This window comes from Cervus elaphus, chromosome 9, assembly GCF_910594005.1.
Source record: "Cervus elaphus chromosome 9, mCerEla1.1, whole genome shotgun sequence".
Lineage (NCBI taxonomy): Eukaryota > Metazoa > Chordata > Mammalia > Artiodactyla > Cervidae > Cervus > Cervus elaphus.
The window spans coordinates 19,506,747-19,530,407 of NC_057823.1; the positions used below are offsets into that span (position 1 = coordinate 19,506,747).

General features: G+C 51.4%; 1 protein-coding gene across 3 annotated transcripts in view; it reads left to right on the plus strand.

Annotated features, from left to right (window-relative positions):
• CERS4 (ceramide synthase 4) overlaps positions 1-19,741 on the plus strand; it is a 33,800-nt gene extending 14,059 nt beyond the window's left edge. For 2 of the 3 annotated variants that reach the window (XM_043911723.1, XM_043911722.1), the window contains exons 2-11: positions 11,008-11,181; positions 14,103-14,220; positions 15,047-15,165; positions 15,266-15,323; positions 15,961-16,011; positions 16,362-16,454; positions 16,658-16,786; positions 17,132-17,238; positions 18,853-19,009; positions 19,241-19,741. In XM_043911723.1, the coding sequence (XP_043767658.1) occupies positions 11,009-11,181; positions 14,103-14,220; positions 15,047-15,165; positions 15,266-15,323; positions 15,961-16,011; positions 16,362-16,454; positions 16,658-16,786; positions 17,132-17,238; positions 18,853-19,009; positions 19,241-19,417 (1,182 nt within the window). In that variant the 5' untranslated portion in view covers position 11,008 and the 3' untranslated portion in view covers positions 19,418-19,741. Of the gene's footprint in view, positions 1-10,624; positions 10,823-11,007; positions 11,182-14,102; positions 14,221-15,046; positions 15,166-15,265; positions 15,324-15,960; positions 16,012-16,361; positions 16,455-16,657; positions 16,787-17,131; positions 17,239-18,852; positions 19,010-19,240 lie in introns of all 3 variants that reach the window. The other variant, XM_043911725.1, reaches the window with a different exon arrangement.
• Positions 19,742-23,661: the final 3,920 nt, after the last annotated feature.

Below are 23,661 nucleotides of genomic sequence, written 5' to 3' on the forward strand. Positions count from 1 at the left end.
GAGAAGCAGGCTGTGGTGATGAGGGGTGGCCAATGGGCTGGGGATTCCAGGGGACATGGGCTAAGACTGTGCTTCCAATGCAAGGGACCAGGGTTCTATACCTGGGCCAGGAAAATCCCACGTGCCATGGGGTAACTACTGAAGCCTGCAAACTGCAACAGAGACTCAGCATGGCCAAAAGTAAGTAAAGAAATAGATAATTGTAAACATTGAAAAAAAAGAAAGAAAGAAAACAGTTCAATTGGGATGACAAAAAAAAACAAAATTGGGTAAGGAGATGGAATAATATGATGGCTTCTTCGGTAGTGATCTGAGAAGAATTCTCTAAGGAGGTAACAGTGAACCAAGATGTGAATGGTGAGACAGAGATAGACCAGGGTTGCCTGGGAGAACAGCATGTGCAAAGGTCCTGAGGCAGGAATGAACTTGGTGAGTTGGGCAAGCATATGCAAAGGCCCTGAGGCAGAAATGAGCTTTGTGAGTTGGTCATAGCACATGCAGAGGTCCTGAGATGGGAGCGAGCTTGGTGAGTTTTGGACACAGCACATGCAGGCCCTGGAGGAGGAATGATTGGTGAATCATTCACCAATCACCAGTTGATTGGTGAATTGGAAGCCCACCAAGCAGCCATTGCAGTGAATTGAGTTGGGGGAGGGGGTGTACCAACAAGGCCAGAGCATGGAGGGGAGAGGCAGAGCCCTGGACTTGGGGCCCCCCTTAGGGTCCTTGAAGGTGGTATCTTCTGGCCTGGCTACATCTCTGGTCGTGAGCACTCTGCAGGGACCCTGCTCAGAGAGGCCAGAGTGGAGGAGCCGGGGCTGGGTGCAGGGGTGGCTGTGTTATCTACAAATAACCCCCTCTTAGCCCATCACGTGCTCCCTGCCTGGGCCTCTAGCCGAAGGAGTCAGGTGACCCCAAGCAGGCAAGGCTGTGGGGGCAGAGAGTGAGTATGTGTGTGTGTGTCTGTTCTTCCCTGCACAGCCCAGGCAAGCCCTGCACTTCCAGCTAGATTTAAAATAAAATGTGTGTGCACAGCTCTGCTCTGCTGGGTGGTGCCAGGGCCTTTGGGGAGGGGGAGTTCAGGGGTGCTCTGCTCATCCTCCCCCTCCCCATGTCAGCACAAAGCCCTGATCACTCTCTTCCACTTGCCCCCCCCAACCTGGGGATATTTTTAGGCACTAAGAAGGATTATCAGAGTCTGGCTCCCAGGTGGCAGGGGCAGGGCTGGGAGTGGGGCCAAAGTGCCTTTGAGAAGCAGTCCAGACCGGGAGACCAGCTTGGGGAGGAGGGGGAGGAACCCGAGCGTGGGAGGGGAGATGAGGATAAAACCTCAGGCTGGTTAGGCCTGACCAGCTGCCCACTTGGTGATTCTCCAGATGACCCCTCAGCAGCCATCCTGAGCTCACTCATTGGCTACAGCTTTAAGGGAAGGCTGCAGAGGCAGGCGGGGGAGGATCATGGATGGGAGGATGTCCCTGGGAGAACCGCTCAGAACCTGCGCAGATCAGTGCCCTCCTTCCCAGACTGCTTTCCCCCACCCAGCTGCTAACAGTAACTACATAACTACATTTTTACTTAGCTCACTCCATCCCAGGCATCATTCCCAACCCCTCCCCCATTGGGGGGGGGGCATTGTTATTGCCATTTTACAGATGGGGCAACTGAAACACAAGTAGTGAGTGAGGTCAATGGCAGGTAAATTGGAGGAATCAAATCCATTGCAAGACCAGCGTGGAGCACTTACAAGCCACCCAACTTCCTGAACCTGTACAGTGGTGCAGCAAAGCAGAAGATCTGGCTGTACCCATTTTTCAGATGGGGCACCTTGAGGCCCAGAGAGGCAGAGGGTCCACAGGGAACAAGCAGAGGAACTGGAGTCCAAAGGAGAAAAAAATGAAAGTTGAGGAGGAGTACCACCCAGAGCCTCGTTCCCGCCTGCCCCTGCAGAGGAGGGCATCTGTTGGAGGAGGGAGTGGAAAAAATGTTTGAGTCTTGCAGGCCATTGATGCCTAGTTACAGCCATACCTGAGCCCCTTCTTCATGTCAGACACTGCCCATGTGTTCCACATGCAGGCTCACTGGCCTGCTTGACCACAGAGCAAGGAGGTGGGTGACTTCTCAGAGTTCAGTGTCTCTTCTTTATCAAGAGAGTGAAGGGGGTGAGTGAATAGACAGACACAGTTTAGAGAAAGGGTTTTTCCAGTAGTCGCGTATGGATGTAAGAATTGAACCACAAAGAAAGCTGAGCACCGAAGAATTGATGCTTTTGAACTGTGGTGTTGGAGAAGACTCTTGAGAGTCCCTGGACTGCAAGGAGATCAAACCAGTCAATCCTAATGGAAATCAATCCTGGATATTCATTGGAAGGACTGATGCTGAAGCTCCTATACTTTGGCAATCTGATGTGAAGAACTGACTCACTGGAAAAGACTCTGATGCTGGAAAAGATTGAAGGCAGGAGAAGGGGACGACAGTGGATGAGATGATTGGGTGGCATCACCAACTCACTGGACATGAGTTTGGGTAAACTCTGGGAGTTGGTGATGGACAGGGAAGCCTAGCGTGCTGCAGTCCATGGGGTCACAAAGAGCTGGACATGACTAAGCAACTGAACTGACTGACTGAGGAGGTCCAAGGGTGAGTCTTCTGCAGTCGGCAGCCCCCTTTGGAAGGGTCTGAGATTTGGAAAGTGCATTTCTGTTCCCCCTTCAGACTTGGGGACCAGACAAGGCTATGCCTGCTTCAGCTGAGAAGACTAGGCTTTGAGGTTGGTCATGCTTCCTTCCTTCTCCAACCCCCCTCTGAAAAATGGCTGTCTAGCCAGCTTCCAACATCATAGTGAATGAGGCAGGGCTGGCAGAGGGTGCTTTAACTGGATCTGAGGTGGGGACAATTGAGAGGTGCCTCCAGGAGGAAGTGGCAATTGAACTGGGTTTTGAAGGATGTGTAGGAGTTTGCCAGACAGATAGGAGAGGTACGTTAGCCTGTGAGGGCTGAGACCTTACTAGTTTTCATCACCATTTTGTGTTCTCATTACTCAGCATGGGACAATAAGTATTAGATGGTCATTCTAGGCAGAGGACAGCATTCGTAAAAGCTGGGGTGTGTGCTGGGAGCAGAGTATATCAGGCAGTGAAAGTGGGCTTTGAGCTGGGGACGTTGGCAGAGCCCTGGGATTATGGGATGCCATTGCTCTTGTGCATTTTCACTTGTCCCCAAAGCTCATCATGACATGCAAGCACCATGGGTGCAGGGACTCAGATCTTGGGTGGGGGAAGAACATGTGGCTGGGGGCCTGGACTTCTGAGTTCTGGCTCCAGCTCTAGCTGGCTGTGGACCTTCCCAGGCTGCCCAGCCCACTTACATCTGTACTGAGGGGTGTTCAGATAGGTGGGAGGGCCCTTGAGAAGGCTATAGATACCCTGTCGTGAATGTAGCTCTTGCTGGGAGGTTGTGTGGGGGTGGGGCCAGAAATTCCAGGCTGGGCGTGTGCACTCATGCCCCTGTGGGTGCATGGGATCAAGCCAAATTTTCCTGTTAGTGAGTTTGTTTATGTGTTTTTTTTTTTTAATGTGTTTTTTTTAACCATTTTTTAAAATTGAAGTGTAGTTAATTTACAATGTTGTGTTAGTTTCAGGTGTATAGGACAGTGATTCAGTTTATATATATGGTTAGTTGCTCAGTCATGTCCAACTCTTTGTGACTCTATGGGCTATAGCCCTCCAGGCTCCTCTGTCCGTGGGATTCTCCAGGCAAGAATACTGGAGTGGGTTGCCATGCCCTCCTCCAGGGGATCTTCCAACCCAGGGATCAAACCCAGTCTCCTGCATTGCAGGGAGATCGTTTACCATCTGAGCCACCAAGGAAGCCCAAGAATACTGGAGTGGGCAGCCTATCCCTTCTCCAGGGCGATCTTTCAGACCCAGGAATCAAACTGGGGTCTCCTGCATTGTAGATGGGTTCTTTACCAGCTGAGCTACCCAGGAAGCAATATATATATATATATATATATATATATATATATATATATATATATATATACATATAATATGCATATATATGTATATATAAATACTTTTTCAGAATTCCTTAAATTCTTTTATATATATATATATATTCTTTTTTAGATTCTTTTCCATTCTGGGTTATTACAAGATATTGATACAATTCCTTGTGGTATACAACTGGTCCTTCTTGTTTATCAATTTCATATTTGTGTGTATAGTTGCTCAGTCATGTCTGACTCTCTGCAACCTCATGGACTGTAGCCCACTAGGCTCCTCTGCCCATGGGATTCTCCAGGCAAGAATGCTGGAGTGGGTAGCCATTCTCCAGGGCATCTTTCTGATCCAGGGATCAAACCCGGTCTCCTGCATTGCAGGTGGATTCTTTACTGTCTGGGCCACCAGGGAAGTAGTGTTATATGTTATATGTTAATCACAAACTCCTAATTTATCTTTTTTAATAGACATCAACCACTTGGGCGGAAGTCCCTCCATCCTCCCATCCATCCGTCTGTTCTGTCTGGGTCTCCTGAACTTTGTGGGTCTAAACTAACCACTGTCACACACCTGTCTTAAGGAAAATTGCACAATAGGAGAGCTGTGAGTTTACTTTTTATTCAGAGTCTTTATATGTGCGCTCAGTCATGTCTGACTCTTTGCAACCCCATGGACTGTAGCCCGCCAGGTTCCTCTGTCCAAGGGATTTTCCAGGAATAGGGGTGTAGGTTGCCTCTTCGAGGGGATCGTCCCAACCCAGGGATCAAACCTGTGTCTCTTGTGTCTCCTGCATTGCCAAGGGGGTTCTTTACCACCGCGCCACCTCAGGGTCTTCACTGAGGACAACAGCTCTGGAGACAGCCACTTGGTAGCTCGGAGTAAACAGCTCGAAAAGAGGTAGGGAGGAGCCAGAATATACATGAATTTTGGGAGGTAAGAAATACATGCAGTCCAGCACACACCTTGGGAAAATATGACTGCCTGTGACAAAGAACAGATAAGATAATCATTTCCGTGCTTTTCTGTGTTTGGGAAGATGCAAGAATCTGAGGTCATTGAAATTCTTCTGGCTATGAGTCTGAACTATCCAGGGACCCTTTTTATCCAAAGCACAGAATGCCTCATCCTGTTTTTCTTCTATCCTGAATTCCCCTGTGGGCGCCCTGCCTGTAGGTTGCGGTTTAACCCTTCGTATAACTGGATGGTGAGCAGCACTCTTTGTTCCCTTTTTTTTTTTTTGGACACTTTGGCCCATCCGTCAGGCTGGGGCCTCTTGGTGTCCCTCCCACCCCAGAGTGTACAGCGGCGGTGGCTGCTGCTCATCACTTCACCGATGCCTGAACTTGAACGCCCTCTGCCATGGTCTTTGGGCTGACTGCTCATGTACACTTCCTCCCTGGGGGATTTCATCCATTACCTGCCCCAACCCCGGAGGAGCTCCAGCCAAATCCGTGGCCTTGGGGACATCCAAGGCATGCCCCTCCCCCTTGTCACCAAACCCAACTCCTGCCTCCCAAATCCACTGTCTACTGAAAAAAAAAAAAATGCACAACCTAAAAGTGGAAATTATGTTTTACCCTGTGGACATTCTGAGGACTTCAAGCCCAGAGAGAGCCTCTCAGATAGCTCTGAGGGAGTGCTCTGAAGAGATGAGGCAGGAATCAGGATATATAGGAGTGTCTGCAACAAAGACCAGGTAGTCGGAACTTCGAAAAATTACTGCTAGTTAAAACCAGGGTTTCCCTGCTGGTCTAGTGGTTTAAGAATCCACCTGCCAATGCAGGGGACACGAGTTCAACCCCTGATCCAGGGAGATTACATGTGCCAGAGGGCAACTGGGCAGGTGCCCCACCATGACTGAAGCCCATGCTCCATAACAAGAGAAGCCAAAACAATGGGTCCTAGATGTTTTTGAAGGCAGATATTTTAATCTGCACAGAGGAGGGACGCACAGCATGAAAGCGCAGCTCACTGCATTTTCTCAGCCAGAATACCACATGCATCAAGAGACAGGACATTCCAACCCCCAGCAACCTCTCTTGGCCCCTCTGATCCCTGCCTGCTCCTAAGAGTAACCCCTCTTACCTGGCAATGTGAGGGGGGAGAAATAATGCCCCCCTTAACGACATCTGCATCCTAATCCCGGAACCTGGGGGTACATGCTACCCCTTGTGGCAAAGGGAGACCGAGCTTGCAGGTGGAATTAAGGTTGCTAGTTGGTGGGTCTTGGGGCGGCGGGGGATGTAGTAGCTTCTCCTGGGTGGGCCCCTATTCTGGCCTCCAAAGCCACTTCCTGTCTGGGAATCCACACCCCCCCACCCCCACTCCGCCCTTGCCATCCCACGCAAAATAAAACTGAGGGCCATAAAACTCCCAGACTTCACAAGATCAAGTGGAAAATGGTACAGCCATTCCAGAATGCAGTTTGGTAGTTGCTCATCAAGGAAAATATGCAGCGAAAGTAGAAAAGTGAAAGTGTCAGTCACTCTGTCCTGTCCGATACTTTGCGACCTCATGGATTCAGGCAAGAATACTGGAGTGGGTTGCCATTCATTTTTCCAGGGGATCCTCCTGACCCAGGGCTCAAACCCAGATCTCCTGCATTGCAGGCAGATTCTTTACAGTCTGAACCACTAGCGAAGCCCAAGTATGACCAGGTAATTCCACTCCTCTAGACAGACCCAGGAGACAGGAAGACGTCGATTCACACAAGACTGGGACGTGAATGTTCTGAACAGTTTTGCTTTTAACTACCCCAAACTGAATGCATCTCAGATGCCCACCAACAAGTGAATGATAGACTTGCTTGGTGGTCCAGTGGTTGATTCGATCCCTGATCTGGGAGGATCCCACATACTTCGGAGCAACTAAGTCCATGGGCCACATCTACTGAAGCCCACGGGCCCTAGAGCCCGTGCTCCTCAACAAGAGAAGCCACTGCAATAAGAAGCCTGTGTACTGCAGTTAGAGAGTAGCCCCGGGTCGCCACAACTAGAGAAAAGCCCGCATGCAGCAACAAAGACCCAGTGTAGCCAAAAAAATAAATATAACAAATACATTTAATCAATAATAAGTAAAAGTTAAAAAAACAAGTGAATGACAACCAACTGCGGTATATTCATTTAGTGGGGCTTCCCTGGTAGCTCAGATGGTAAAGAATGTGCCTGCAATGTGGGATCCCTGGGTTCAATCCCTGGGTTGGGAGAAGGGAATGGCAACCCACTCCAGTATTCTTGCCTGGAGAATCCCATGGATCGAAGAGCCTGACAGGCTAACAGTCCATGGGGTCACAAAGAGTCGGACACGAGTGAGCAACTTTCACTGTTCATTTAGTACCAGCAATTTGAGAATTGAAGCTACTGAACTTGCAACAACAGAGGTAAATCTTGAAAATATTATACAAGTGAAATAAGCCAGACACAAGTGAAAGAAGGGCGACACAGAGATGGGGTTTGTGATTCCATTTATATGAAGCTCTGGAACAGACAAAAGTAACCCCCAGTGGGGGGCGGGAAAAAACTGGAGCAGAGGTTCCCTTTGGCCGGTGGAGATGGAGGTTGACTGAGAAGGGGCTGAGGGAGAGAGAGAACCTGATGGAGGGAGGGGAATGTTTGTGGCTGGAGGTTGGTTTCCATAGGTGCGTGTATTGGTCAAAACTCAGCAATTGTGAACTTAGTGCTGATGCATTGTGCTCTAGTAAATTTTACCTTCAAAGAAAAAAAAACACATAAGTCAATATTGAACTCTAGTTAATGATCTGCATGCTGAAATATTTAAGGGTGATGTGACTTGACGTCAGCTAGTTTTTTAAAATATTTATTGAAGCATGGCACTAGTGGTGATGGCAAAGAATCCACCTGCCAGTGCAGGAGATGCAAGAAACTTGGGTTCAGTCCCTGAGCTGGAAGGATCCCCTGGAGGAGGAAATGGCAACCCACTCCAATATTCTTGACTGGAAAATTCCCCGGGCGGGGGAGCCTGGTAGGCTACCGTCCACGTGGTCGCAAAGACTCAGGGCACGTGGTTGATCTTCAGTGTTGTGTTAGTTTCAGACACACAGCACAGTTATGCACTCGATTCTTTTTTAGATTCTTTTCCACTACAGGTTACTACAAGAAATTGAGTAGAGTTCCCTGTGCTATTCAATAGGTCCTTGTTGGTTATCACTTTTATATATAGTAGTATGTACATTTTAACCCCAAACTCTTAATTTATTCCTCCCCCTAAGCTGCTTATTTTGTGGTTTTCTGTTTGCTTTTAATGCAAATTACTTTATTATTAATAGTATACCAATTTTATACTAATATCACAGGATTTTACAATTTAACAAATAGTTATAAAAGTACATTTAGAAAAGAAATGCCAAAGCATTAAAAGGTAAGATAAAAAGACAGCAAATCAAGACGTGGTAATGGTGTAAAGATGGAAATGTAGATAAGTGCAATGGAAGAGAAAATTCCATAAATAGATTTCTAAATATAATAACTTTTTAAAAGCTAAAACACTTACTGAAACAAGATAGGAAAGATGAGTTACTAAGGGGTACTTAAAGAACAAATTGAGAAAAAAATTCTGATTCCCAGCTTAGTTGTCCCAGCCAAATAAACTCTAAGTCTTAAATACACCCGTATATGTATGTGCATATATAAAATAACATTGTAGAAATTGTAGTAATAAAAGTAGAATATGTATTAAATTGGAGGGTAAATCACAATCTCTGAAGCAGCAGATAAAATCTTGAGAATAAGTCTTTTTTAAAAAATCATATTATTTAATCTTGAAAAAAGTAAGGTGTTTGTCGCTCAGTCATGTCCAAATTTCTGTGACCCCATGGACCCCAAAGCCTGCCAGTTCCTCTGTTCATGGGATTTACCAGGCAAAAATATGGAGTGGGTTGCCATTTCCTCCTCCAAGGGGTCGTCCCAGCTCAGGGATGGAACCCAAGTTTCTTGCATCTTCTGTATTGGTAGGTGGATTCTTTACCACTAGCACTATAGTCTGAACCTGGGTCTCCTGCATTGCAGGCAGATTCTTTAACATCTGAGCCACCAGGGAATGTTGTCTTAAGATTAAAACAACATTAAGAGGAGCTGATTCTTTTGTTGGTTCTCTGCTGTCATAGACTTTGGGGTGATAAAAGTTCTCCTGGGCTGAGGAAGAAGCAACGCTGTGGTCCCCCAGCTGTTTTTTGAAGTCCACCCAGAAATGCACTGGTGGGTGGATAGAGGGATGGGTGGATGCATGGACAGATGTGTTATAAAGCAACAGAGCAAAACACGAATGGTGGAGCCTAGTGGTGGGTATATAGACACTCACTGTAAATTTGACTTTTCTGTAAGATGTTGGAGGAAATCATCTGATTCCTCCTCACAGTCTGCAGACCTTGCGTGACCTGCCCCCACCCCCTTCCTGCCCTCACCTCCTCCCACTCTCTCCCCTTGCCCACTCTGCTCCAGCCACAAAGGAATCCTTGCTGGTCCTCCCTTGCTCAGTGTTGCTCAGTCCTGCCTCAGGGCCTTTGCACCTGCCACTCTGGAAAGTCCCTCCCAGCCCCCTCCCACCACTACTACCCACTTCTGCACATTCCCAAGGCTTCCTCATCTCTAGGTCTCAGTTCAGATGGTGTTTCCTTAGAGACTTTCCATGATAAATCACGTCACCGTGTTTCTACCAGGCCCCATCACGACGTGTTGTCTCATTTATATATGAATCTATTTACTTGGGGGCCGGCTGCTTCCCCCTGCTGGGCTGTGAGCTTCATGGGGACAGGAATGTGTCTGCTTTGTTCCCTGCTGTGTCTCCAGCATCCAGCCTCAGGCTCTGGCATGTATAAGCCACTCAGAGAACATCTCATGGATGGATGGGTGGATAGGTAGGTAGACAGATGGGTGGATGAATGGATGGATGAGTGAACAGGTGGGTGGATGAACAGATGATAGATGAGTTGATGGATGGGTAGATAGCTGGATGCAAAGATGTAAAGGTGGGCAGGCACATGGCTGGCTAGCTGAACAGATGAATAGGTGGGTGGAGGGATGGATAGATGAGTAGATGGACAGTGGGTGGGTAGACGGATGAACAGACAGGTAGATAGACAGGTGGGTATGGATGTGTGGACAGGTGGATGGATGGATGGGATGGTGGACAAGTAGATGGGTGAATGGATGGATGGATGAACTCATACAAGTACAGGTGGGCAAGCAAATGATATGGCTGGATGGATGAATAGTTGAATAGGTGGACTGAACAGATGAGTAGATGGATGGGTGGTCTGATGAATGGATGGATGGATGGATGAACAGACTTCTCAAGTGGGGACCAGTATGGGGATTGGACACTTGTTTTAAATCTTGGGAACCAGAGAAGCTATTTGGGCTCCTCAGGACAGCTGGGCCCCACAGCAGCTCCCCAGCAGCTCTTGGTGGAAAGCTGGCCCACCCTGACCATTGTTCCATTATCTGGCAGCAAGCTCGGTCAGACTGTAGGCAATCTTGCCCAGCCGTGGCCAAGAGAAAGTGAGTGAGACAGCTGACATTCACAACTCAAGGAGAGTCCATGCGTGGAAGGATGGCCAGGGAGGGAATTGTGGATTCCTTAAATCTTTCATCTTTGGGCTGTTTCAGAGGAACCTCCCTGCAATGACAGAAAACCTTCCCGGCTGCTCGAGAGCTCAAGGTCATCACCCTAATCAGTCCCTCCCTCCTGGCTGCCTTTCTCATGTCTATAAAGTACAGCATAATAACTACCATGACGAGCTGCATTTAAGGGTCAGCAGTCACCGGGCTAAGCACTTTGTGCACCTGATGAAGCTGGGCTGCGAGGTGGGTATTGCCTTCCCAGTTTTACATATGAACTTGAGATTCAGAGAGGTCAGGTCATTTGCCTGAGGACACATAGCCCAAGTCTATCCTTCACACTGGCTCTAACAAACTCCAGGTTGCCCGGTCCTCCCACTCAACGTGTCCCGTGTGCCGAGCTGTCCACTTACTGGACCCTGTGTCCGCAGGATGTGGTCCAGCCTGAATGACTGGCTGTGGCACGAGAGGTTCTGGCTCCCCCCGAACGTCTCATGGGCTCAACTGGAGGACCGCGATGGCCTGGTCTTCCCCCACCCCCGGGACACGCTGATGGCTGTGCCCCTGGCGCTGGCCCTGGTGGTCGTTCGCTTCACCTTCGAGAGGTAAGTGACTGCGACGCCCACCCTGCGCTCTCCCATCTGCAGGATCGCATCGTCACGTGTCCCTGGAGGGAGCCTGGCTCTGAGTCAAAGTGCTCTTCTGGCTCCATCCTGCCCCCCACCCCAGCTACTGCCACCCATATTCTGAGGGTCTCAGAGGCCCAGGACATGGGCTGCAGGTTTCTGGGAATGCCAGCATCTCGGAAAACAAGTGGGGACCATGGCGGGGGGATGCTCTTGCTTGCTTTCCTGACCTGGGATGGGTCTGCAGAGGCCATTCAGTAAGTGAAGGAACTCCCACCCCCCACTCCCTCGTCCTTCCTTCCTGTTTGGGTACCTCTCCTGCCTCCCCAGCGCCCGCTCCCCCACCACCACCCTTCCCTCCTTGTTCCTTCCAACACCTTCCCTTTGATCTCCTTTGTAGCCAAAGGAAGGGCTAAGGTACTCCAGCCCCCACTTTGGGACCCTCCTCCATTCACCTCCTGCAGCCGGGCCCCTGGTCCCTGAGTGTATGCCGAATGCCCAGGTTCTTGGTGCCCTCCTGGTTTCTCAGACCCATGGATTTTCAGTTATTTCTCATGCAATCCATTCACTGCCCCAGACTGCAGTTCTTCCTCTTTCCCTGGCTGTCCGTCTCCTGGGTCCCTTCCCTCTGGGCCACGCTCCACTACCTGACTTGCGCTGTGGTCGCAGCTCCCACCTCTGCCCGGCCCCCACGGCCCAGCCCCACAAGGTTTGCCCCCCTCAGTTTCCCCCTCGGTGCCCAGGGGCCCCTCCCGCTCCCCTTCCTCCATAGCTCACGTGTGATTTCAGATCCCCCACCTTTTTCTAAAAAATATTTATGATCTTCGCTGTGGGATGTGGTATCTTTAGTTCCAGCATGCAGGACCTTTTAGCTGTGGCATGTGGGATCTAGTCCCCTGACCAGGGATTGAACCTGGGCCCCCTGCATTGGGAGCATGGAGTCTCGGCCACTGGACTGCCAGGGCAGTCCCAGGTCCCCAGCCTTCTTTGCAACCCCCTGGGCTTTCTACACCTTGCCTGTCCCACTCACAAGGAGCTTCCTGGAGTCAGGGCTGCCGGGACACAGGATATGGGGAAGCCAGGGCCCATTCTTTGACATTATATTTACCAGACACCCCTGCTCTGAGCAATTTGCGTGAATTGCTCTGAGCAATTCAGCCCTCATGGCCACCCGATGAAGTGGTACTGTTATTATCCCCATTTTACAGAAGAGGAAATGGAGGCACAGAGAGGTTAAGTGACCTGCCTGAGGTCACACAGCAGGTAGGTCATCTAGGATAAGGTCATCCCCCTTTGCCTGAGGGATTTTGGGAGGCCCAATTCAGCCAGGCCTTGAAGGCTGGGTCTGTTTTCTCACCTATTTAGCCAAGGGCTCCAGCTGAGATGGGCATGTTAACTCCTCCCAAAGATATCCCTTGCTTTTCTAAAGGGCAATGGGGTTGGAAGTAGCTTTTCTGGGGTCAAACACAGGCAGAGGTTTTCCCCATTAAGGGAAAGTGGATCCTGGGCCTGCCTTTCACTTGCTGCGTCACCTGGGGTGGACCTCTGGCCTTTCTCAGCCTCAGTTTGCCTATCAGGACAATGGGAACAATAGTAATAGGGTTAAGTGAGCCAGCACACAGGTGGACTTAGACACATGCTTTGGCAGATCGTAAGTTTTCAATAAAGGGCAGTCATGGGACCTCTCTAGTGGTCCAGTGCTTAGGAGCCCACGGTTCAGCTGCAGAGGGCCGGGGTTCCGTCCCTTGTTGGGGAACTAGGATCCAGCATGACCTGAGGCACAGCCAAAAAAAAACCATGGCAGTCATGTCGCATTCCTGCCTCCTCCCTCCCTGCCTCCCAGCAGGAGTGAGTCTGGAATGAGTCCCTTGTTGAGCTGCCCTAAACCTGTTTCCCCCAATGAAAGGTGGTATTGATATGGTGTACATGCCCTTTGGTCCTGACCCTGGTCTTGAAGGCCCCCTTGTGGGCACTGTGGTGATTGCCTCACCAGGGTCCCAGCTCCTCCAAATGTCCACGAGGGAGGAGGGGATGCTGGGAGGGAGGAGGCCTGAGAAGGAGCAGACCTGCTCCTGCCTATGGGGGACCCACAGCCAGGCGGTGGGGGGGAGCGCATATCAGAACTCAGGCAGTGAGGGGCTGCTCATCCCTGCCTTGGGATGGCGTGAAGGTGCCTGCTGTTCAGTCCCTAAGCCATATCCAACTCTGCCACCCCATGGACTGCAGCATGCCAGGCTTCCCTGTCCTTCACTATGTCCCGGAATTTGCTCAGACTCATGTCCATTGAGTCGATGATGCCATCCATCCATCTCATCCTCTGCATCCCCCTTCTCCTTCTGCCTTCAATCTTTCCCCGCATCAGGGTCTTTTCCATTGATTCAACTCTTCACATCAGGTGGCCAAACTATTGGAGCTTCAGCATCAGTCCTTTCAATGAATATTCAGGATTGAATTCCTTTAGGATTGACTGGTTTGATCTCCTTGCTGTCCATGGGACTCTCAAGAATCTTCTCAAGCACCGCGATTCCAAAGCATCAATTCTTCAACGCTCAGCCTTCTTTACAGTCCAACTCTCACATCCAAAGGTGCCTGGGTACCACCAGAGTTGATCATCTCACATCCTGGAGACCAATCCAACTGCCTTTTAAAAAAAATTTTTGGCCATACTCTGAGGCATGTAAGACCTTAGTACCCATACCAGAGATCAAACCTATGCCCCCACCATTGGAAGGTGGAGTCCTAACCACTGGACCACCAAGGAAGCCCCCCACCTGCCTTTCTTAGGTTGTACCCATTGCAACAGCCAGGCCACCCACTGCAGGCTCCCAAACTGCAGCCTGGCCCCAATTACCCCCATTTCCCCACCTGGACTGACAAGCTTTGTCTCCTTCCACACCCAGATTCGTTGGCCTGCCCCTGAGCCGGTGGCTGGGCGTGCGGAACCAGACCAGGAGGCCAGCGAAGCCCAATGCCACGCTGGAGAAGTACTTCTTAATGAAAGGGCGGAAACCCACAGAGGTGAGATCCCTGACCCTCTCCTCCATCCCCGTCAGCCTGCTTGGGTGCCCTGGGGGTAGCTCTGGAAGGAGTGCAAGAAAACCCCCACCCCCAACCCCTGAATCCCAAGGCCCATCAGCCTGTGAGCAGGACTGGGTTTTGGTTTTTATTCTTATTCTTGGCTGCGCTGGTTCTTTTGTTGCTATGCACAGGCTTTCTCTGCTTGTGGTGAGTGGAGGGAGGGCTGCTCTCTAGTTGCAGTGTGCAGGCATCTCGTTGTTTTGGCTTCTCTCATGGTGGAGCACGGGCTTTAGGGCACACGGGCTTTAGGGCACTCGGGCTTTTGGCAAATGGGTCTGGTGGCCCTGAGGCATGTGGAATCTTCCTGGACCAGGGACTGAACCTGTGTTCCCTGTGTTGGCCGACGGATTTTTAACTGTTAGACCACTAGGGAAGTCCCAGGGCTGGGTTTTTATAAGGCCTGTTTTGGGGGGTTCCACCCTATGGACTTCCCCATGGCCCAGCAGTAACAAATCCACCTGCCAATGCAGGAGACTTGGGTTCAATCCCTGGGTTTGGGAAGATTCCCTGGAGGAGGAAATGGCAACCCACTCCAGTATTCCTGCCTGGAGAATCCCAAAAGAGTCGGACATGACTGAAGTGACTGAGTATGCACACAGCATCCTGTGAAATCCCCTATTCCCCTATCAACATAGGTAGACCACCCCACAGGTGAGGTTTAGGACCACGGCGTGGAGACGGGGTATGCAGAGCTGGGTTCTGACTGTCCTGGGACAGTGGTGGGAGGCCACCTCTGTGACCCTGGCCCTCATCACCCGCTCTCCAGTCCCAGATGAACCTCCTGGCCACCCAGTGTGGCCTCACACTGCGGCAGACTCAGTGCTGGTTCCGGAGACGCCGGAATCAGGACCGGCCCTGCCTGACCAAGAAGTTCTGTGAGGCCAGGTAAGCCCAGGGTGGGGCTGGTGAGGGGGTGTCTGGGGGTGCAGTGAGGGGGGATCTGCTCCTTTGGTAGCTGCTTCATGGGTTCCCTCCCCACCTGCAGCTGGAGGTTTGCCTTCTATCTGTGCTCCTTCATCAGTGGAACCATGGTTCTTTATCACGTGAGTGTACCTGATGGCTTACCTGCCGTGTATCCCATAAGCGCCTACTATGTGCTGGGCCCAGATTGGATTGGGGAGGGGTGTGTGGGGCTCGGGCAGATGGGGAAACATGCAAAGGCACAGGGAGGGCGGAAGGAATGTGGCAAGGTGATGGTGAATGTTCACTTGATGGGTGGCCTGTTGAGGACCTACTGTGTGTCGGGGCTGGGGATTCTGAATAACAAACCTCTGGTGTACAGTGAGAGGGCCTTCCAGGTGGCACCAATGGTAAGAACCTACTTGCCAATGCAGGAGACATAAGAGATGCGGGTCCAATCCCTGGGCCAGGAAGATCCCCTGGAGGAGGGCACGGCAACCCACTCCAGTATTCTTGCCTGGAGAATGCCATGGACAGAGGGGCCTGGTGGGTTACAGTCCATGGGGTCACAAAGGGTTAGACACAACTGAAGTGACTTAGCACACACACACTCCTGCGCACCCCCGACAGTGAGGGCAGAGCTGTAGTTGACCCAAAACAGCCAGCCTGAGTGTGAGCAGCACGTTGAGAACCCAGGAGCCCGGGAGGAGGACCCAGGCCTGGGGTGGGAGTTTTGGGTGCTAACCTTTGGACATCCTCAGACTCCCCCCGTCCCTGCAGGAGTCGTGGCTGTGGACGCCGGTCACGTGCTGGGAAAATTACCCGCATCAGGTGAGCGCCAGGGGGTGTTTGGAGGCTGGTGGGAAGATCAGCATGGTCAGAGTTCCTGTGGTCACAGGCAGGAGAGCCAAAGCTGGACATCCTACCATCATTCTCCTCTGAGTCCCACTCTAGTTTTTGGCTCCCTTGTGGAATAGAGAGGGGCCAGGAGTCAGGACACTTGGAGCAGGAAACCACAAAACCACTGCCTTGGTTACCTCTACGGACAGGGAGCTCATGCCTTCCTCACTCATTGGGAGTCATGTGTGGGGGGTTTGAGCAAATGGGGAGGGCCCTGCCCCATACCCCATGCCCTGTGGGCGCCTCCACTCCCCACAGCTAACCTTGCACCCCTGCCACAGCCCATGAAGCCAGGCCTGTACCACTGGTACCTCTTGGAGCTGAGTTTCTACATCTCTCTGCTGATGACACTGCCCTTTGACACCAAGCGCAAGGTGAGGTCAGGCCAAGAGTCTGGATGGGGAAGTGATGCCCTGGGATGATTATGACCCAGTTCCAGGTGGGGCCTTATCCCACACTCCAAGAACCTTGACGCCTCAGGGAGGTGGCATGGTACCCATCCTCCAAGCAACCCCCCTGGGAGGGCCTGCTCCAGCCACCCAGCGTCATCCCGGCGGTGACCGTCTCTCTCACACAGGACTTCAAGGAGCAGGTGATCCATCACTTCGTGACCATCATCCTGATCAGCTTCTCCTATAGCTTGAATCTGATGCGCATCGGCTCCCTGGTGCTGCTGCTGCATGACTCCTCCGATTACCTGCTGGAGGTGGGCTGGGCCCAGCCTGACCCCTTCTGGCTTCCACCCACCCCCCACCCTCCCACGTGCCCCTGGGGTTGAGGTCCCAGCCACTGTCTGCAGGGAGCTGAGGGCCCCACCCCATGTCTGCCTTCAGGGAGCTGAGGCACCACTCCCTGGCAGTCTCCAGAGAGGTCAGGCCCCCACCCCGTCACCCCTGCAGATCATACTTCACCTGTCTAGGCAGTTCCTAGAGATGAAACCCTGCCCCAACTCACCTGGCCCAGCCCCGGGGCACTTTTTCCCTGGGAGGAGGCCCCGCCATTTCTTGGCCCTGCCCTTCCCACGTCTATTTCTCTCTGCCGCCCTCCCCAGGCCAGTAAATTGTTCAACTACACACACTGGCGGCGCCTGTGCGACACTCTGTTCATCATCTTCTCGCTGGTTTTTTTCTACACTCGCCTTGTGCTCTTCCCCACCCAGTGAGTCAGCCCTTCCGCGGTGGGGGGTGGGGGGTGGAGGTGGCTGAGATACGGGTCTGCCTCACCGTCGGTTCTTGGGTTCCCCAATCCAGGGAACTGGGGTTGTTGGCCTGGAGGCTTCTAGGAGGAGGCAGGGAAAGGGGTTTCCAACACAGGACACAGCCTATGCAAAGGCCCAGAGGTAGGCAAACAGAGCATTGGGCTTAGTCATCATCAGCCCCGGGTGCCTGGAACATGGACTGGGAGACCGGGTCGGGTCCCCATTTGGTCAGGTCTTTGCCTGGGAATTTGCTGAGCCTCCCACCTCCCTCCTCTTTCACACCAGCAGAGGGAACAGTGGGAAGGTCCTGTGGAGCTGACACTGGTGGATGCAGAAGTATAATAGGCAAACAAGTCGGCTATAGAATATGTGCAGCAGTGATTGTGCTAAAGAGAAGAAAAGTCAGGAAGAGCATAGGAACTGCGTGGAGAGTTGGAATTAAGGTGGTCGGAGAAGGCCTCACTGACAGCATTCATAGAGGCAGGACCGTGTGCAGCATGTTGGAAGAATAGATAGAAGACCCCTGTGGCGGAAGCAGAGGGAGAGAGGGAGGAAGTGAAGGCAGAGCATGATGGACAGAGTATGCAGGGCTTTGGGGAGAAATTGGGTCTTTATCCCGAGGCAGGTGGGAGCCCTGAGTAGAGGACTGGAGGGACCAGATGTGAGTTCTCACATGCTCCCTCTGGCGGCTGCAGGGGGAATAGCTGGTAGGAGGCTGGGGCTGAAGCTGAGGGCCAGGCCCAGATGACAGCACTGGTCCAGGTAGCCAATGATGGGGCAGGACCAGGGCAGGTGAGAGAAGTGTGTGGGCTCAAGGAGATGACTCAAGGGTTATGAGACGGGAATGGGGTCAGAGTTGCTGCTTGAAGAACAGGAGCTTAGCTGTGACTGTGCTGGGTTTAAGGGGCTGGCAACACCCCCAGTCACCACCACAGCCACCGAAAAGTGGAGGAAGCGGTGGACACTAGCCTGGGATCCTGGGGAGAGGGGTAAATGTTCAGTGTTTCCATCCACGAGACTGGATGGGGTCACCGGAGACCAGGTGTTGACAGAGAGGCCCAATTCTGGGGTTGCAGGTCAGGGGAGCCTGCAGAGGAGATGGAGAGGGAGCAGTCATGAAGTGGGGACCTGGGAGTGTGGGTCCCTGAAGGCTCAAGGGGAAAGAGCAGGTGGCAGGGCCAGCCAGGTGCCTCTGCTCTCTGATCAAGGCAGGTCACTGATGACCCTACAGCTGATCTGGGTGGAGGTGGCAGCGGGGGAAATGACGGGAGCCTGAGAAGGTGTGAAAGGACCACCCAGGACAGCTACTGGGACACTAAGCGCCCCCTTGGGGTTCATGCTTGTGGCTAGCCAGTCAGCCAGCTTGTGCATTCTGTGAGTTTAATATAATCAGGTGAGGGGATGACTAAACTGCCCAACTGAAGAGCACAGGCATTATTCTTTGGTGGGAGAAGGGTAATGGGGAGCCATAGAAGGTTCTAGAGCAAGGAAGGTCATGCACGTTAGGAGATTCCCAGGACTGGGTGCTACAGCAGCCAGTAAAGGCCTGCCTCTCCCTCCCACCCACCCCGTAGGATCCTCTATACCACGTACTATGAGTCCATTGCCAACCTGGGCCCCTTCTTCGGCTACTACTTCTTGAACATACTTCTGGTGGTTCTACAGTTACTGCATGTGTTCTGGTCTTGCCTCATCCTCCGCATGATCTACAGCTTCATAAAGAAAGGCCAGGTAGGGAGTCTGGTGGTTAAGACTCCATGCTGCCAATGCAGGGGGCACAGGTTCAACCTCTGGTCGGGGGAACTAAGATCCCCTGTGCGGTGCTTGGGGCCAAAAAAAAGTTAATTAATTAATTAATTTTTAAAGAGGAATGAAAGACCAGGTAGGGTCGGGGTGGTGCTGGCTAGCGGCATGCCTTCCTGGGGCCCCAGCCAAGCCAGTTCCCTGCCTCCTCTTCCCCAGATGGAGAAGGATGTTCGCAGTGACGTGGAGGAGTTAGACTCCAGCGATGGGGAGGCGGCCGAGGAGTGTCCTCAGATGAAGAACGGGGCGGCACCGCGGCCCGGAGCAGCCCCCACTGACGGCCCTCGGAGCCGGGCAGCCGGTCGCATGGCCAACGGGCACACACCAGACACGTAGCCGGCCAGAGGACTGGCCGCGAGGGGGCTGCCCCAGCGCCGGGCAGCTCCGATCTGTGGGGCAGCTGGACTGGGGGATCTCGGGCAGACTTTGTGGAGACGGGGAGGGCCCCAGGTGGGTGGGGCTGATGATCAGTCTCCAGCCCCTTCCTTCAACCCACCCTCCCGCCTTCTCTGAGCAACCAACGGAGCTGCGGGAAGGGAGGAGGGGCGGCGAGCCGCTACACGGACGCTGCAGCCCGCCAGCGCCACCTGCAGGCTGCAGCCTGGCAACTGTGAAGAGCCCCGGGCCGAAAGGGGTCCAATAAACATTGACTGGAACCAGCTTCTCTGCCTGAGAGCTTGTGTCCCCCTTACAGCTCCTCATCCATCCCCAGAGGCCCCAAGGCAGCCCGGACTTGCGTACCCCACCAGTGGGACCTTCAATGCCACCCCAAGACAGATGCTCACCCCTTGGGGACCCAGACTGCAAGCAGTGCGTAGGGACCCCCTTGGGTGAGTCCCCGACTCCCAGCCAGCGCCTGAGCCAAGCCATCTCCTCCCACACCAGGGCAGCCCTGCATTAGCTCCTCACAGACCCTGAATACAGATGAGCAGGTACTGAGCTCAGACAGGTGGAGTCCTTTGCCCAAGGTGACAGAGCAGATGGGCAGAGGGGAGACTCACGCCTGTTCTGCAGCTCCCTCTCAAGGCCATCCTCCAGGTCCCCAGGACCTCCCTGGAGACAGTGAAATAGTGGGGGGGGCGGGAGGGGGACTTCCTGCAGGCTTCCTTCTCAAGGGTCCACCTGGGAGAATTCAGCATCTCCTTACGAGCTATGCAGGAGGGTACCCCCACCCTGGTGCCCCAGAAATCACAGCCACAAGGTTCCATGCAGGACCAGAAAGTGCTGCCTTCTGGGAACACCAGAGAAGGGGTTGGAGAAGAAAAAGGGTAGGGGAACCGATCTTGCCTTCTGTGCTTCTCAGCAAAGCAGAGGATGGGAGTAGGAAGAGATGGCAAAGAGGAGAAAGGCTGCTGCTCTGTGTCCACTGAGAGACAAGGACGGGGGAGAGGAGGGCAGAGAAAAGAGAGTCATGTGATCCAGCAACCCCAATCCTGGGCATATATCTAGGCAAAAGTAATTCAAAAAGATCCGTGCGCCCCTGTTTATAGCAGTACTGTTTACAGTAGCAAGATATGGAAACAACCTGAGTGTCCGTCCACAGATAAATGGATAGAAAAGATGTATATATACACAATGGAATATTACCCATAAAAAGGAATGAGATAATGCCATTTGTAGGAACCTGGGTAGACCTAGAGGTTATCTAGATAGACCTAAAGTACAAAAGTGAAAGTGTTAGCCACTCAGTCATGTCTGACTCTTTGCAACCTCATGGACTGTAGCCCACCAGGCTCCCCTGTCCTTGGAATTCTCCAGGCAAGAATACTGGAGTGGGTAGCCATTCCCTTCTCTAGGGGATCTTCCTGACTGACCCAGGGATCAGCTTGGGTCTCCTGCATTGCAGGCAGATTCTTTACTGTCTGAGTCACTTACAAGTGGAATCTAAAATATGACCTAAATGAACTTCTGTTTATGAAACAAATAGACTCAAGGTGGCAGGGGAGGGACATATTGGGAGTTTGGGATTGGTAGATGCAAACTATTATATAGAGGATGGATCAACAGTAAGGTCTTACTGTATAGCACAGGGAACTATATTTAATGTCCTGTGATAAACCATAATGGAAAAGAATATGAAAAAATATACATATCTAAATTACCTTACTATATAACAGAAATTAACACAACTTTGTAAATCAACTATACATCAATAAAGTAAAAAAAAAAAAAAAAAAGAGGCAGGTGTTAGAGATGCCAGAAAGAGGGACTGGAAAGATGAGAAGGGAAAATAGTAAGAACAGCTGAGATGGCATGGGAAGGAACAAAGAGGAAAAGAGAAGGGACGGTGTGGGAGGTAGGAGAAAAGGAGGCATTGGAGAGAACAGAGAGAAGAGGAGGGAGAGAAGACTAGGGGCTTGGTGGATGCTGCCTCTGAAGATGGATGACCTAGAGGGAAGAACAGGAGAGGAGAGGAGAGGAGAAACAGGGAAAAAGGAAAAGAATAACGAGCTGTGAAGGGTTGTCACGCAGAAATGTGAATGAGGAAATGTGATGAGAAAGAATCAGGTCCTGAGGGGAGGACAGAGGGATGAAAAGATGCACAGTGGTCCACACGGGAGAAATGTGAACAACCTGGGAAGAGACAAAAAGATGTGCAGGCTCCCTTGATCTGAGCAAAGCGCAAATTAAACCAACGATGAATACCGGTTCTCCTTGCTGTCCCAGCTAAAACAGTGACGGCACCCTCTGTGGGTGAGATTTGCAGGGAAAAAGGATCTGACCTGGACCATGCCCCACCCACACACACCCTGGGGGTTTTGGCAATTAACAGAAGGGCAAATGCCTTACCTCTTTATCCCCAAAGATACATCCAGTTTTTCCTACAGCTACAGCTCAGTCAGAAAAGGACAAGTGACCTAAAAAAAAAAAACAGAAGCAAAAACTACAATGGGCATTTACAGAAGAGATCTTGCTGTTGTTGTCTAGTCGTTAAGTCGTGCCCAACTCTTTGTGACCCCATGGACTATAGCCCGCAAGGCTCATCTGTCCATGGGATTTCCCAGGCAAGAATACTGGAGTGGGTTGCGATACTTACAGCCAATAAGCACGTGAAGACATACTCAAATCCCAGTGTTAATCAGGGAAATGCAAAGCAAGACGGTGAGATACAATTTCAGGCCCATTCAGTTGTCAAAAATAAATGGGCCAAAGCAAATGTTGGAGAAGATGGGAATCAATAACCTCACATATAGGGCCTTCTCTGGTGGTCTACTGGATACAAATCTTCCTGCCAATGCCAGGGGCATGGGTTTGATCCCGGGTCCAGGAAAGATCACACATGCTGCAGGGCCGCTAAGCCCACACACCACAAGCTCTGAGCTGGAGCGCCTAGAGCCTGTGCTCTGCAACAAGAGAAGCCACGGCAGTGGGAAGCCCGGGCACCTCAGGAAGGAGTAGCCCCTGCTCGCCACAACTACAGAAAGTCCACGTGCAGCAACAAAGACCCAGCGCAGCCAAAAATAAAAATTAATTAATTTTTAAAAATTAAAAAAATTATTTAAATAACCTCACATGGGGGTTATAAATTGGCACAACCACTCAGGATCTATAAAGTTCAGAAACAACGCAAACAAAATGATGTATGGTTTAGGCGTGGACATCTGTTAGTAGAATTATTTCTGTAATAAATAGAAAACAAACACAAAATTCAGAAAATTCATGTTGCTTTTGATCTTGGGAGGCAGGGGGATGGGATTCAGGTAGATTTAAATGACTAACACTGTTGTAGCTTTTGAAGTGGTGGGGTGTACGGACAGATACTCATTCTATTGTTAATAAATACAACTTAAAAGGGACATGCAAAAAGACAACCAGCAGGATGGGAGAAAATATTCACAAATCATATACCTGAAAAGAGTCTAGTACATAGCATGTATAAAGAACACTCACAACTCAACAATAACCAAACATTTTAAAGATGAGCAAAGGACTTCAGTTGACTTTCCTCTTGGAGTTGGTTGCCATTTCCTGCTCCAGGGGATCTTCCTAATTCAGGGACCAAACCCGCCTCTCCTGCGTCTTCTCCATTGGCAGGAGGATTCTTTACTGCTGAGCCACCAGGGAAGTCCAACTGATACAACAGTATTATCCAAACTACAGACCATCAGAGTTTTCCAGTTGTCCCCCTCATATGCTATATAGGATGCAACCCAGGGTCACATGATGCATTTAGTTGTCCTTTGTCTCATCAATTATCTTTTTCAATTTCATCTAATCTGGAAGAATTCCTCAGGCTCTATGTCTTGAGTAACTTTGCGTCCTGATCAACAGAAGTCCGCTCTCTTTGGACACACACTCTTATCATGTCCTAGGTGAATCCATGATGTCCCAAACAGGGGACTCAATCAGGCCTCCTGTGTCCCAGGAGAGGTTGTGGCTCATCAGTGGAAGGCAAGACTGTGTGGAGCCTGCTGGGTGGAGCTGAGGTCTCTAAGAGCCTCCGAAGAAAGCCCTTAGACCACTAAGGGGAATTCAGGGACATCCAAGGGGAAACTGAGGAATGGGAGCAGAGTTGCAGCTGCAGCAACAAAGGGGAAGGACCAGTCTGGACCCCCCAGGGCCAGCTGGCAAACAGGGAT